Raw genomic sequence first — 15788 nt, 5'->3', positions numbered from 1 at the left:
GGGATGGTGCAGGAGGGAGAGTTTTGCATTTCTGGATAATTGGGGCTCTCTATGGGGTAGGTGGGACCTCTACAAACAGGATGGTCTTAACCTGAACTAGAGGGATACCAATATCCTAGCAGCCACCCAAATATAAAGCCTCACTTACCCAGCAGTCCCATATCCGCTCGTGCTCAGTGTGCGCTCCATCTGTACACGAGGTAAGTTTTTAAACCTGACTCCTACCTTCCCATTGGCCCTCTGATCCTCGCTGTCCCTCCTCCCACTGCAAGTGCCACTGAGAAAATGATGAATGCTGAACTCCTGAGATAGGTTTTTAAAATGTACTCCTATCTTCCCATCAGGCCTCTGGTCCTTGCTGTTGCTCCTCCCACTACAACTACCGCCAAGAAAACCAAGTATCTGTAATTATTCATTTTGTCCTTACTGAGACTGTGACTATACATCAGCTGCCAGTGCCTTTCCATCTGGCTTTTATTTTGAGGCTGCTAGTGGTGTGTTGTCCACCAACTGGATATCTGAGAGGTAGATGCAATACTTGGACTTGACTACCTTTATTTGGGAGAACACTGTTTTGCAGAGGTATGTGGGGTCAAAATAAGCTTTTGCTTTAAAAAAGCACAAAGTGATAGATTGGTTTACAAATCCCCAAAAATCACTGTTCCCTGACCGGATACCCAACTCAATAACATTTTACATAGTAATTACCTCCATATTATTTTCTCCACATTTTGAGTATTGCAGCATTTTGTTTAAGTATTGAGAAGACTGCAGACCCAGTTTCAATTCAATTCATCCCACTGATCAGACATGCTAAGTCTCTATCCTTTCCCTTAAGTTCACAGCTCAGCTCATTTAGTTTTGATGTTATATCTGTAAGGAATTTGAAGTTGAGCAATCATGCATTGTTTGGTAGCACATTGCATACTTCATTCCTTGAGTTAACAAAGTGACATTCCAGGAATTATATCTAAAATTCGCTGTAGGATCATCCCTCGACTTAACCAACTGTCCTCATTGTGCAGGATTATTCATCGTAGACAGCATTGAGTTTGCCATGCTGAAGGGCTTTTACTTGAATCGAGTTTACAATTTTAACAACTTCAATTACATGAGAAAAGTCATATCCTTCCACCAGCCCCCTAACAGGAACCTCAGCCTCCCCCCTCATCAGTGGCTAATGTACAAATGACAATGGCACTGTGTGTGGACCACGGAGCCATTCAATGCATATGCAGAGGTTTCCCATGATAGGGTCAGGGTTCTGTTGTGTTTAGTTGCTCAGTCATTGCTCTACGCATGCACTGTGGCCATGTTACACTAAGGACAATCAGACCAAAATGGAAAATGGAAAACAAACAAAAAAATATTTGTGTGGTAAAGAAATGCCAATAGCTGTGCCATCTGACATGCATCTATGCTGTATGTTTGAAACAAAACAAACATGCAGTCTAAAACTGGCAAGCACGCACATGTATATAAACACACCATCAGACACACAGGTAAACAACCATAAAGATGCATGGACACAACTACACAGGCAGGCATGTACACAGACATGTACCAACGTAGCTGTAAAGAAACCAAGCTTCTTCTTGTCCACTAAGTGGAGCATTATGCACAGTTCTCACTGCACCAATAGCCGCAGTTTGTTAACTTACTCACGGATAAGTGGATCGGGCTCCACCAGAAGCTGCTCTCTTAAGACATTCTGCACATGAGCATCGTTCAGGTTCAGAGACACAATACTGTTACAGGCTTCCATACGGATGCCAGGCTCTTGCTCGTAATGGAGTGCCCACAGAAGCAAGTTCTTCAGCTGCTCAGTCACATGACCAATGGCTCCTAAAGCTTCTCCATCAGGGTTTAGGTTTGGTGAATCAGCATGGAAAAGAAAATAGAGAATATCATAACCTCAGCCTCAATACAGTAACATTACTCCCACCAAATACGCTCGGTACTGCACTCCTGCAGCAAGCCACATTAGACTATCAGGGAGTAACATGTAAAAATGACAAACCAAGTAGAGAGACTGAAATTATAAACTGGAATTGTAAACTAATTAGAGAGGATTTGATCAGGATTACAAACCCATCAGAGGGTCACCCCTGGGAATTACAAACCCATTGGGAAGTCATGCAAGCAGACATTCCATTTGACAAATTTGCAGACCAAGTATTGAATTGAACAATAAAACTAACGTGGCATATGTAATTACCAAGTAAGGGTGAAGCAGAGACACCTACCCTTGATTGCATATGCCTTGATTTTCCAGATGTGATCAGACTGCATCAGTCGCACCAGATGATGAAGGACCTGTAGACAGTATAAAAGAGTTGCTCAATGTACTTGGGCTTTAGTCTGCCCTGCCCTCAAGGAAGTGGCCCTTGATGGAGAACAATGGACATTGGCAAACTCATCCAAATGGAAGGAACACTCCCTTCAATGTTCTGACTGGAATCAATAGATAGAAGTCAGAGCCCAGACCTCATAATCTTCGTCACTGATCCCTACCATCAGAAAGTAATCAGGATCTGAAAGGCTGGGTCTTTTACTCATGCTCAGCCCAGGACACAACGGTTCACAGCAGTATACCTATCTCCACCCCAATGTGAGGTCAGGTCAGTTGGCATAGGTACAAGAGTTTGTGCTTTCAATCATTTAACTCAATTTGGCGCCAAACAACAGATTAACTTTACTTTTTTAATTCATTTACAGGTTATGGATGTTACTGGCTAGGCTGGCATTTATACTCAATCCTAATTCCCCTTTGAAAAAGTGATGAGGCATTTGCTTACAAGAAGCATGAGTAATTCAAGTTCATCTCTGATACAAATAAGGTTCCGATGTATGGAATGGATAAGAGAGACTGGATGCTGTCTGCTGTGTATTTGATGTTATATTCTGGGCCATTAATTATTCAATACTAGCTTTAAACATAAACAGATACCAGGCCCATTAATTATTGGATAATCAACCTGATAATAATTGACTCATTCAGCACTCCACATGGCCCGAGGTGAGCACACGTGGTAAAATCTAGAAGCAACACTGAAAAATTATTTGCAAAGGATTAACCCATACGGAAGGAGGCCATCATACCAATACTGGCTGTTTGAAAGAGCTCTCCAAAAGCTCCACAGCACCACCACATATATCCCATAACCCAACTCATATGCCCCTACCCCACAGTCAGGAATTTTTTTTTCAATTTCAGCTATACATCCAATTTCCTTTTAAAGGCCTTTTCTTCTTCACCCATCCTTTTAGGCAGTGCATTCAAGATTGCAACTCATTGTCTAAAAACGATAAATTCTCTGCCTCACCTCCTCTGGATTTTTAGCAATCTAATCTAATCTTTCTGCTAATAGAAACAGCTTTCATCTGTGTCTCAATACTTCGTACAACTTTGACTACCTTTACTCGGTCCTTCCACTACTCCAACCTCAAATCTCTGATGTCCTCATTGCTGGTATGATTCCGGTAAAAGTTCTCTGCACCCACTCCAAGGCCTTGACATCATTCTTGAAGTGTGGTGCCCATAATTGAAAACAATGTTCCTACTGAGGCCAAACTAATATTAAACATAGCATCTTTCATTTTGGATTCTATTTCTCTACACATGATTGCAATATGATTTTATTTGTTTTTTAGAAAAGTCATCTCGACATGTCCTACCGCCTTCACTGGTTTTTGTACATACATCCCAGAGCTCAGTTCTTGCATTCTCTTTTAAAATTGTATCCTTTAAGTTTACTAATATTCCTCTCCTCATTTTTTTCTTTAAAAATGCATCAGTTCCCGTTACACAGCATTAAATTTGGTCCGTCATGCATCTGCCTATTTCATTGAAAAAATTGCCAGTGGGGAGATGCAACAACTTCCTCATTGGGCTGAATCTTTGCACAGATGGAAAGGCTGACTGTCTTCTGTGACAATGGTACCTGAGGCAGGAATCTGAAAGTCTGTCCCTTGCTGTCATCAGCTGGCAGGTTCACAGGGGAGGCTGCATTTTCTGAAAGGCAAATCTCATTTTCACTCATGGGATGTCAAAAATGCAGCTTGTGCATTTTTAGTCTTGTAAGACCTGGTCTAAACTAACCACAGATCTTTGGAGAGAAAGGGTACCCTTTTGGACAAGTGAGGTACCAATTTGGTTGTGGTCCAGCAGCCAAACCTTTGATAAAGTGTCAGGTAATCATTGGGAGAGGCAAGGTCTACATTTAGCAACACCAAAGGGCACATGAATGTGCATTAATCATAGATAAAATCATTGAGATTAACATGGTCAAGCAAGCTGTCAAGGGCATTTAAATCATCTGCCCTTTAAATGTTGTAGAAAGTGTCTGCAGTGTTAAACAAAAAGTGTGCAATTTACTTTCTATGATACAAGCCTGAAGATTGTCCTTATTGAGTCATTGCTGCATGACTGATTTCACATGCTATTATCAATGTGTAATATCTGTCAGTTCACAATTTAGTTGACGGTTCTAATTGCTTATTAAGTCTTGTCTTTTTTTTCCATAAGGGATTAAGTATTTGAAAGAAATTATATGTAGTGAGTAAGATTTATCAGTGAGGGTGTTTTTTCTAAAATATTAAATTTATCAATGTATATTTAAGAGCTATATTTAATCTCAGCATAGAGCCTGAGGTCTGTCCTTCGTGGATACTGGATGAGCTAGAATGAAGGGTACAAGGACAAAGGATGGCGGACCGTGGGCTGGGCAAACCGCACGAGTCACACAGGAGCTATCAAGGGTCATGGGGTTAGGTGGAGGAGCAGAGGTTGAAAACAGAGTTGCTGCTAAACCTGTTGGTTTTCTCCAACAATTTCTGTTTGTTTCAGTTTCAGACCTTCAGCATCCGTAGTTCTTTATTTCAGTTAAAAATGGACTTGTGAGCCAGCAACCTAAGATAACTTTAAAGATATTTACATAGTACAAATTTCACAGGTCACAGAGTCATAGAGATGTATAGCACAGAAACAGACTCTACAGTCCAACCCGTCTATGCCGACCAGATATCCCAACCCAATCTAGTCCCACCTGCCAGCATCCGGCCCATATCCCTCAAACGCTTCCTATTCATATACCCATCCAAATGCTTCTTAAATGTTGCAATTGTACCAGCCTCCACCACTTCCTCTGGCAGCTCATTCCATACCCATACCACCCTCTGTGTGAAAAAGTTGCCCCTTAGGTCTCTTTTATATCTTTCCCCTCTCACCCTAAACCTATGCCCTCTAGTGCTGGACTCCCCGACCCCAGGGAAAAGACTTTGCCTATTTATCCTATCCATGCCCCTCATAATTTTGTAACCCTCTATAAGGTCACCCCTCAGCCTCCGACGCTCCGGGGAAAACAGCCCCAGCCTGTTCAGCCTCTCCCTATAGCTCAAATCCTCCAACCCTGGCAACATCCTTGTAAATCTTTTCTGAACCCTTTCAAGTTTCACAACATCTTTCCGATAGGAAAGAGACCAGAATTGCACACAATATTCCAACAGTGGCCTAACCAATGCCCTGTACAGCCGCAACATGACCTCCCAACTCCTGTACTCAATACTCTGACCAACAAAAGAAAGCATACCAAATGCCTTCTTCACTATCCTATCTACCTGCGACTCCACTTTCAATGAGTTATGAACCTGCACTCCAAGGTCTGTTTGTTCAGCAACACTCCCTAGGACCTTACCATCAAGTGTATAAGTCCTGCTAAAATTTGCTTTCCCAAAATGCAGCACCTTGCATTTATCTGAATTAAACTCCATCTGCCACTTCTCAGCCCATTTGGCCCATCTGGTTGTAATCTGAGGTAACCCTTTTCGCTGTCCACTACACCTCCAATCTTGGTGTAATCTGCAAACTTACTAACTGTACCTCTTATACTCTCATCCAAATCACTTATGTAAATGACAGAAAGTAGAGGGCCCATAACCGATCCTTGTGACACTCCACTGGTCACAAGCCTCCAGTCTGTAAAACAACCCTCCACCACCACCCTCTGTCTTCTACCTTTGAGCCAATTCTGTATCCAAATGGCTAGTTCTCCCTGTATTCCATGAGATCTCACCTTGCTAATCAGTCTCCCATGGGGAACCTTGTCGAATGCCTTACTGAAGTCCATATAGATCATATCTACCGCTCTGCCCTCATCAATCTTCTTTGTTACTTCATCAAAACACTCATGGTCATGGATTTGGTCATGAATCTCATGTGGTCTGTATTTTTGGTGACTTTTCAGTCATCAGTTCCCATTCTAAGTGGTCACCATTATACCTACTGTAACAAAGTAGTGCAGACTCATTCCACAGAGCTACTTAATGGTCAAAGTTCTGAAAACTTCTTTTAACTCTAAAAGAACTGGGTGATGTCACTGGCAATGTCTACTTCTGTTCCACAGGAAAATCTTACACAGCAAGTCCCTGTTTAAAATTGACTCATTTACCTTTGTTGCACTTTAAAGTTGCTATTAAAATCATGGCTACATTTGCTTAACATGGTGAGTTTCAGTTTAATGTTGTCTGCCTGTTCTGTGGCCTGCCTATCTTCAAGACCTTACTCCCCACATCCTTCTCTGTCTCCCAACCACTGCTCCCCCATTCTAGCCCCTGTTCTCAGTCTCTCTTCACAACCACATGCACTCCAGGGCTCCTGTATAAACTCCTTTGTTTATACCTTTATAGTCAGCTGGTGTCTCTATCTGAACTGGATGTTGCTCTGAACTTGTACTGAAGTCTTCAGCTTCACTTAGTGACAGAAGGTCTGGTCTGCACTGGTCAGCTTTTACCACTAGACACAGCCTGGTGATCCTTTCCTTAGGGTGGGGGATTTCAAGACTAGGGGATACATTTTTAAGGTGAGAGGAGAAAGATTTAAAAAAGACATGTGGAGTAATTTTTTTTGTTTACACAGAGAGTGGTTCAAAGAACAAAGAAAATTACAGCACAAGGACAGGCCCTTTGGCCCTCCAAGCCTGCACTGATGCAGATCCTCTACCTAAACCTGTCATCCATTTTCTAAGGATCTATATCCTTCTGCTCCCTGCCTCTTCATGTATCTGTCTGGATACATCTTAAATGATGCTATTGTGTCCACCTCTACATCCCCGTTGGCAACACACTCCAGGCACCCACCACCCCTGCGTAAAGAACTTCCTACACACCCGTGTGTAGAATGAACTTCCTGAGGAAGTAATGGATGCCGGTATAGTTACAATGGTTAAAAGACATCCGGTTAAGTCCATGAATAAAAAGTGTTTGGAGGGATATGGGCTAAATGCAGGCAGGTGGGACCATTTTAGTTTGGGATTACGGTTGGACCAAAAGGTCTGTGAATCTATAACTGAAACTTCATTGGATTTGTCATTTTAACAATGTTTTAAAGTTGTTTTTCGCTGAGAAATGTCCTGAAGTACTCTACATTTGTTTTTGGTGCTCATCACTGGATTTCGGAATTTTGGATTAGGTCACTAACCTTTAGCACCTCATGTCAAGGCAGTCAGACAGAACCAAGCAGCAAAGTAAGTTTTGGTGTTTCTCACTGGAATGAGAATCCCCATTGCACGAAGTTGCCTTTGCATAGAGGGTGCATGAGTGCTGCTGTTGCATCTGAAGCACAAGTGAAGTTGACCCCTGTCATAATAAATGCTGGAACGTTGGCAGGTCAGGCATATCCACATTGTGAGAAGTTAACAACTTGGTCATTGAGAAATGTGGGAAATAGCTAATGGGAGTATGTCATTTGGCCCTCGAGCCTGTTTCACTACTCAATTAGGTCATGGCTGATCTTCTACCTCAAGATTAGAGTTGTGCTGGAAAAGCACAACAGGTTAGGCAGCATCTGAGGAGCAGGAATATCGACGTTTCAGGCAAATGCCCTTCATCGGGATTTTCCTGCTCCTCGGATGCTACCTGACCTGCTGTGCTTTCCCAGCATCACTCTAATCTCCAGCATCTGCAGTACCCACTTCCGCCGAGTTGATCTTCTACCTCAGTAGTATATTTCCACACAATCCCCATATCTTTTGAAATCTTTAACACACAGAAATCTATCGAATCACTATTTTGAGGATAGTTAATCACTCTCATGGCCTTTTGGAGTGCAGAATTCCAAAGATTCAGCAGCCTCTGGGTGAAGTACTTCCTCCGTGTCTCAGTCCTAAATAGTCTTTCTTTCATTTGGAGGGCATGTGTTCAGGTTCTAGGCCATAGAAAACAATAGAACTGGGAAAAATTAAAACTACAACAAATTTGAAGTTAAAGGTGAGAGTGCGAAAAGGAGCAAAAGGCCAGGTCTGAGATAGAGAGAAAGACGGGAAGATTTCAATAAGGAAAGTGTTGATGTTGTAAGATCAGCAGAAGATGTAATGGGACAAGTGATGAAATGAGATATTGACCAAGTAAGAGAAGGATGAAGATTGGAAGTAATATCAAAGGAACTTTCTAGCTCAGGGAAATTGCACCAATGACATCCCCGATGTATGAGAAAATGAACTGAATAAGACTGAGAAAAGGAATGCCCCACATATTTCAGAAACACCGCATAACAAGTGCCTTGTAGCAATGCCCTTCTGTTTGAAGGGAGTGAATAGAGTTGAAGGAGAGATTGTACAATATGTGAACAAGTTGGAGGAAGGTGGTGGTAAATTGGGCCTCCATTGTGGAAGAAGTGGAGATCCTGGAGACCATCCATAATGAAGAGGAGTTGATTATAGAACATAGAACATAGAAGAATATAGCGCAGTACAGGCCCTTCGGCCCTCGATGTTGCGCCGATCAAAGCCCACCTAACCTACACTAACCCACTATCCTCCATATACCTATCCAATGCCCGCTTAAATATCCATAAAGAGGGAGAGTCCACTACTGCTACTGGCAGGGCATTCCATGAACTTACGACTCGCTGAGTGAAGAACCTACCCCTAACATCAGTCCTATATCTACCCCCACTTAATTTAAAGCTATGCCCCCTTGTAATAGCTGACTCCATACGTGGAAAAAGGTTCTCACTGTCAACCCTATCTAACCCCCTAATCATCTTGTACACAAGATTATGACTTGGTTTACTGGAAACTGTTGGAAGTGGCAGACAGCATTGTAAGAGGACAGACCAGACAAAAGGAGAAAAAAATATAGAATCAAAATGGGAAGAAATCAGTTTCGTGGCTCATAGGCTGAAATAATGATACTACTAGGGGGTAGTCCTGTTTGTGGATCTTTGCAAAAAGGTTCATGTAGGCTTTTGAGGGATGGAGTCTACAAGGTTGGAGACTTGGCTATAGGGTAGGGTGTGAGCTTCAGCGGAAGGGAGGTCACTCGCTATGGCATTAAACTCTGTCATTAATCTTCACTCTCCTGGGATTTACGTTACATGGATTCTTTCCAGTAGTCACCTGGGATACTTCCGACCACTCCCATTTTGTGCAGTTGACCAAAAGTAAGTGGGGGACGTTTCTAGGGGTTATCTGGGAGTCAAGGGCCTTTGCTGTCCCTGATTGTGAAACATGGGTGTGTTGAGTATTCCTTCTGCCAGTGGGCAAATAGCCTGGCTGCCTGGCTGTTTGTCACTGTTAATGTGAGACATCAGAGACTCGTGCACAGTCTCTAGCAGTCACCCATGTGGTTTTCTTTTACAAGGTTTTGAGAATTTCAATTGGTCGGGTGGTGAGTGGCCACGGCTCAGTCAGCAGCTGCCAGACCTGCAGAGTTTCTCCAGCTTTTTCTGTTTTCAATGTGTTCAGTTTTTAACTATGCTTTCTGCTCCCCTGTGCATCTTGATGGCAGGCAGGCAGCAGAATCAACTGGGAATCCTGCTCCGATCACTGTTAAAGATTCTCGCTTAACGAAGGCAGAACTTCAGAGTAATTTAGTACTGTTCCTACCTGCTCATCCTTTATCTTCAACAAACCAGCTGTCAGGCATGCCTCTTGCCTCACACCAACAAAATCATCACTGAAACAGGCAAGGAAGCTCGGCATCAGTTTTCCAGTCATCACACCGAGCCGACCAATACATGACAAGGCCTCGATTCGGCTCCTGCAATCCCCTTTCTCCAATATCTCCCTGCAAAACAATTGAATACAGTACAATCACCCCTCATATACCGACAATCCAAGCTGCTAAGTCTAACAGCAGTCTAGATTTGTTTAATATATCGTTCCAGTTGCATGACCACTGTAGTCTTATGATCCTGCTCCACAGCTATCTGAAGGAGCAGTGCTCTGAAAGCTAGTGCTGTTGTGCAAATTTTAAAGATGAAATTAGACCGTGAATCAAATTTACCTTCTATCAACCTGATCGATGCCTTATGCAACGGCAAAGTTATTGATTATTCTTCATTATCAATATCTCTCTTAGATTAGAATGAACCCAGACATGAGCTAAGGAAACCCCAGAGAGAGAGAGAGAGAGAGAGAGAGAGATACCTTTGAGAAACATAGATTAGCAGGTCTCTTTCAATGTCATGTTTCACATTACTCACATACTGGATCCCAAAAGAGAATTTTCTGGAAGTGATCTGACTTACATTTAAGTGAATTAATAGTAACCACTTTCATTGTCAGCGGAGGTTGACCATTAAAATATTGTTTCTATTCAATTCCTAAGGTGCTTAAATAGCTAATTCTGTTCATCTTTAAGAGCTTCCTGCAAGAGCTTTGTGTTACCTACACCTTGAGTTATTGTGCATAATAACACTAGCTCCAAATTCTGATAAAGATATTAACACCTCAGAGATGCCACTGGCATCATTCCCCAGTGCTGACAGAAATCTCCCTGCCTTTGACGAGCTGAAGAGAATAGAAGAACATCTACAAATGAGGGAAACAATGAAGAGCAATCATGGATTTCAAAAATAAATGTTCTTGTTGACCATATTTCCTCCTGAGAAAACTAATATAGATTAGATAAGAGTCATAAAGATGTACAGCACGGACACAGACCCTTTGGTCCAACTCATCCACGCTGACCAGATATCCTAAATTAATCTAGACCCATTTGCCAGCACTTGGCCCATATTTCTCTAAACCATTCCTATTCATATAACCCATCCAGATGCCTTTTAAATGCTGTACTAGCCTCCATCACTTTTTCTGGCAGCTCATTCCACACATGCACCACCCTTTGCGTGAAAACATTGCCACTTAGGTCCAATTTAAATCTTTCCCCTCTCACCCTAAACCAATGCCCTCTAGTTCTGGACTAGAGATTATGCAGTGGATGTAATTTATCTGGATTTTCAAAAGGCCTTCACTAACATGACTCAAAAGATTAGTCCAGTTAGGTGATCTTGGGGAACATAAAAGATCCTGAGCAGGCTTGGGCTTGACACAGTTTTGAGAGGATATTTCCATTGATGGGGAAGCCTGGAATGAAGGAGAACAATTTCAAACTAAGGTCTCCCTTTTAAGGTGAAGAGGAGGAGGAATTTCTCCTCCTAGGACAGGTAATGTTTAGAGTTCTCTTCTCCAATGGATCATTTGAGTAGCAGAAGGATTGCTATCTGGCATTCAAGACGGACAGCAGAGATCAGGAGTCAGAGAGGCTGAAGGTAGGAACTGATGTTTCATATGGCTCTCCACTGGATTTACTGCTGGTCACAATATACAGAAACAATTGAGACACTGGAATCAAAAATACAATTTCCAAATTGTGGATGTCACTAAATTGGAGGGAGTCAACATTGAGAAGGGTTATCACAAAACTGTTTTCAAGCAGAGGGTGGTTCATGAATGGAACGAGCTACCAGAGAAAGTGGTGCAGGCAGATAGAAATACAAGATTTGAAAGGGCATAGACAAATATGGGCCAAATGCTGGCAAGTGGGACTAGGTCAGATTGGGTAATCTGCTCAGCGTGGATGAATTGGACCAAAGGGTCAGTTTCTGTGCTGTCTGACTCTATAACTCTATAAATCACAAGAGGACATTAATAAACCACAAAATAAGCAAACAATTGGCAAATAATTCATTTTGGCAAGAAAAATGTGGAGGTGACTTATGCACAGGAATGGGATTGCAGATTGAAAATACATCAAAAGTTAGCACACGATTACAGCAAAGGATTAGAAAGGAAAAAGGAGATATTAGAGCTTGATTCAAGAATGGAACAGAAAAACAGGGACATTTTACCACAGCAGCACTGGGCCTTGGTGAGACCACATCTAGTACTGTTTGGCTTTCTTGTTTGAAAAAAGATATAGCTATGCTAGAAGCAGTTCAAAGATGGTTCACCTGACTTATTCCTGGGATTAAATGCTTATCTCTGAAGAAATGCTGAATAGGTTGGGCCTTTAACTACAAGGACTTACAAGAACAAAAGGGTGATCCTATTAAAACATGTAAGATCTTGAGGAAATTCAATAGGGTGGGTACCAGGAGGAATTAGCCTCTTATGGGCAGACTAGAGACGGAGTTGAAAAAAATAAGAGAACTCCAATTTACAGTGTAGAAGAACAGAACATTTTCTCTCAATCTGTGTAACTCCCTTCCCTAGAAAACTGTGGAGGTTAGGTCATATGGCTAAAAAGCACTAACAAAGTTTTGAAAATCAAGTGGGTTTATGTTGTGCGCACTTTAGCTGCAAAGATTATGTTACTTTTTGGGGAAGCGAGGTGGCTATTTTGAGAGAGAATAGCACCAGGAGTTTTTGAGTCAAGAGACAGCCTTTGGATTGGTGCATCTGCAGTCTGTTACAGATCTGTGCAGTATACTCAGAGACATCTAGAAGTTTGCAAATCAGTATTCCTGACCATTTCTCTTGGTGAGTGAAGGGGTAGAAGTTGAAAACTTTGAAAAGGAAGAATTCAAATTCAAAATAAGACCTAGGCCCACCCAAACAGCTACTGAATTGAAGAACAATCATTGTTCTTCAGGCAATATTGAGTCACCTTTACTTTAAAACAAAACTTAAAAGAACTGAGAGAAACAACAAATCTCACCATTGCGTTCTGGACCAAACTACATAATTTGTTTTCCCCGTCTACATTTATCACCTCTGTCAAACTGTCTTTGTTTGACTTATTTGTGAATGAATATGTATTTGAAGTTTAAAATGAGTACAGCTTAGGTTACAAAATAGTATATTAAAGGGAGAAGGTAATATCTTGAACTACAGCATACCTTGGTGTGAAGAGACATGCAAAGTGCTGTGAAGAAGGGATTTCCAGGATTTTGACCTAGTGACAGTGAATGGTGATATATTTCCAAGTCAAAATGGCGAGTCGCTTGTAAAGAACCTTTATGTGCTGGTGTTCCCATGTATCTGCTGCCCGGGTTCTTCCAGATGGTAGCAGTCACAGGTTTGAAAAGTGTTGTCAAAGAAGCTTTGATGAGTTGTTGCATCGCATAATATAGTGATGAAGGAAGTAATTGTTGAAGGTGGTGGCAGGAACAGGTTGGACTGTTCACTTAAGCATCTGGAGTTGAGCTTGAATCACAGGTTTTAACATCAGGGACATCAAGTAAGTCACAGAGCCACGGATGGCATCTTCGCAGCAGTGAAAATGCAAACTCAACATGCAAACTACTGACTCTGAAATCAGAAGCATATTGTTTCAAATCTGATCCAGTGACAAGGTTTGGGCTAATGCACACACTGCAGTGCTGAGGGAGCACTGCACTGTCAGAGATACTGTTTATCAAATGAGGTGTTAAATCTGCCTGCCCTTTTAGGTAATTGTGAGAGATCCATGACACTATTTCAAAAATAAAAGCAGAGTCATTCTTCATAGAGATCTGACCAATATTTAGCCCCCAGTCAATTTCATGAGAAACAGATCACCTGATCATTTCCACACTGCTGTTTGTTGGAACCTGCTGCATTGATTACCATGCACACTATATTACAGCATTAACTATACTTCATAAGAACAAAATTACTGGCAAACAGCTTCACAATGTCCTGAGATCATGAAACATGCTAGATGAACGTAAGCAACAGCACATAATCGGACCTCCTCAGTCGGGTGCCTCAGCAGCTCCTCCCTTCACTGATAAGTAAGTGAGAAATGGCTGGGATGGTGTTTGAAATAGAAATAGAAGAAAGGATGGAAGGATAATCAACACATCATAGACCTCCCTTAAATGTGGCAGAAGCTACCTGGTGAGCCTTAAAGATCTAGTGACCTTTTTAACAGGAGAATTCTAGTGCAATTTAAAAGCAAGTCTTTGTTTACGACCTGAATTTTGCCCTCTGGAAGGTGGCTCAGTGATTAGCACTGCTGCCTCACAGCGCCAAGGACCCGAGTTCAATTCCTGCCTCAGGCAACCATCTGTATGGAGCTTGCACATTCTTTCCGTGTTTGCATAGGTTTCCTCCGGGTGCTCTGGTTTCCTCCCACAATCCAAAGATGTGCAGGTCAGGTGAACTGGTCATGCTAAGTTGCCATAGTGTTAGGTGCATGAGTGAAGGGTAAATACAGGGTAGGGGAATGGGTCTGGGTGGGTTACTCTTTGGAGGGTCGGTGTGGACCTGTTGGACCAAATGGCCTGTTTCCATACTGTAGGGAATCTAATACAATATTGGGCAACATGAATCTCTCCAAATTATGTGTGATGTAGGATTATGGACGAGAGCAACTTGTGCCACCAACCGAAAAAGGAATCTGCAGAAGGACCAAGCTTGTGATAAACTGGTTCAGACGCTTGGCATCGATAGAGACTCAAGACCTACTGTGGAGTGAAGCAATGACAGGAGAGATGGAATTCTGAATTAGTGGTGCTGGAAAAGCACAGCAGTTCAGGCAGCATCCGAGGAGCAGTAAAATCAACGTATCGGGCAAAAGCCCTTCATCAGGTATTGCTGATGAAGGGCTTTTGCCTAAAATGTTGATTTTACTGTTCCTCGGATGCTGCCTGAACTGCTGTGCTTTTCCAGCACCACTAATCTAGAATCTGGTTTCCAGCATCTGCAGTCATTGTTTTTACCTAGGAGAGACGGAAGTCAAAGTCATAGCTTATTGGACAGGCTACACAGACTGGCCCTTTGCCTACTGAAACAGTCAAGGACCTGCTTCACAGCTGCTGGCTTCTCCATTATTCTGTCTTACCTGAGCTTATCATGGGCTTCCTTCCCCAGACCCAAGGCTCCCAATGAGTGTGTTGCTGCCTGTCGGACGTCACTGTTCCAGTCATTCCACATCAAGTGCACAATCTTGCGTGTTAAATCCTGGGTCATCAAAAAGGTGACAAAACATTTTATTCCACATCTGAACACTTAGCCCTTCAAGCTTGTTCTGACATTCAATAAGACCACGGCTGTTCTGATTTTAATGTCAACTGTACATTTTTACATATACCCAGATATTTCAACTCCTCGGTCATCAAGAATCTATGTCCCTCTGCCTTAAAAATATTTAAGGATCTTGCATATACTGCGCCTTTTGAGGAAGGGAATTTCAAAGACAAACCACTAAGAGAAAATGTTTCATCTATTTTAAAAGGGTGAAAATTATTTTTAAACTATGACACCAGTTCTAGATTCTCCCACAAGAGCGAACATGCTTTCCACATCCACCTGGTCAATCATTCCTCATGATTCAATCCACTCTTTCTCTGTATTAATCCAGTAAACCTTCGCTGAACTGCTTCCAACACATTAATATCCTTCCATAGATATCGTGACCAGTGCTGTAGGCAGTACTCCAGATGTGGTCTCAACAATACCCTGTATAACTGAAGCATAACCTTCCTACTCTTCTATTCAATTCCACTCAAAATAAACTATAATCTTTTATTAGCTTTCTTGATTACTTGCTGTACCTGTATACTAATCTTCTGAATTTTTTGC

At 42.1% G+C, this 15788-nt stretch overlaps 1 protein-coding gene across 4 annotated transcripts in view; it reads right to left on the bottom strand.

Annotated features, from left to right (window-relative positions):
• heatr4 (HEAT repeat containing 4) overlaps window positions 1–15788 on the bottom strand; it is a 66102-nt gene that overhangs the window by 7708 nt on the left and 42606 nt on the right. For 2 of the 4 annotated variants that reach the window (XM_072569398.1, XM_072569400.1), the window contains 4 exons: window positions 15049–15167; window positions 9885–10065; window positions 2247–2316; window positions 1662–1851 (listed from right to left, as the gene is read on the bottom strand). In XM_072569398.1, coding sequence (XP_072425499.1) covers window positions 1662–1851; window positions 2247–2316; window positions 9885–10065; window positions 15049–15167 — 560 coding nt within the window. The remainder of the gene's footprint in view (window positions 1–1661; window positions 1852–2246; window positions 2317–9884; window positions 10066–15048; window positions 15168–15788) is intronic. The other 2 variants (XR_011960516.1, XM_072569399.1) reach the window with 2 other exon arrangements.

The sequence above is a fragment of the Chiloscyllium punctatum genome, chromosome 4, assembly GCF_047496795.1.
Source record: "Chiloscyllium punctatum isolate Juve2018m chromosome 4, sChiPun1.3, whole genome shotgun sequence".
Taxonomy (NCBI): domain Eukaryota; kingdom Metazoa; phylum Chordata; class Chondrichthyes; order Orectolobiformes; family Hemiscylliidae; genus Chiloscyllium; species Chiloscyllium punctatum.
The sequence above is the reverse complement of the archived record's forward strand: the minus strand, read 5'-3'. Positions and strand labels throughout refer to the sequence as shown.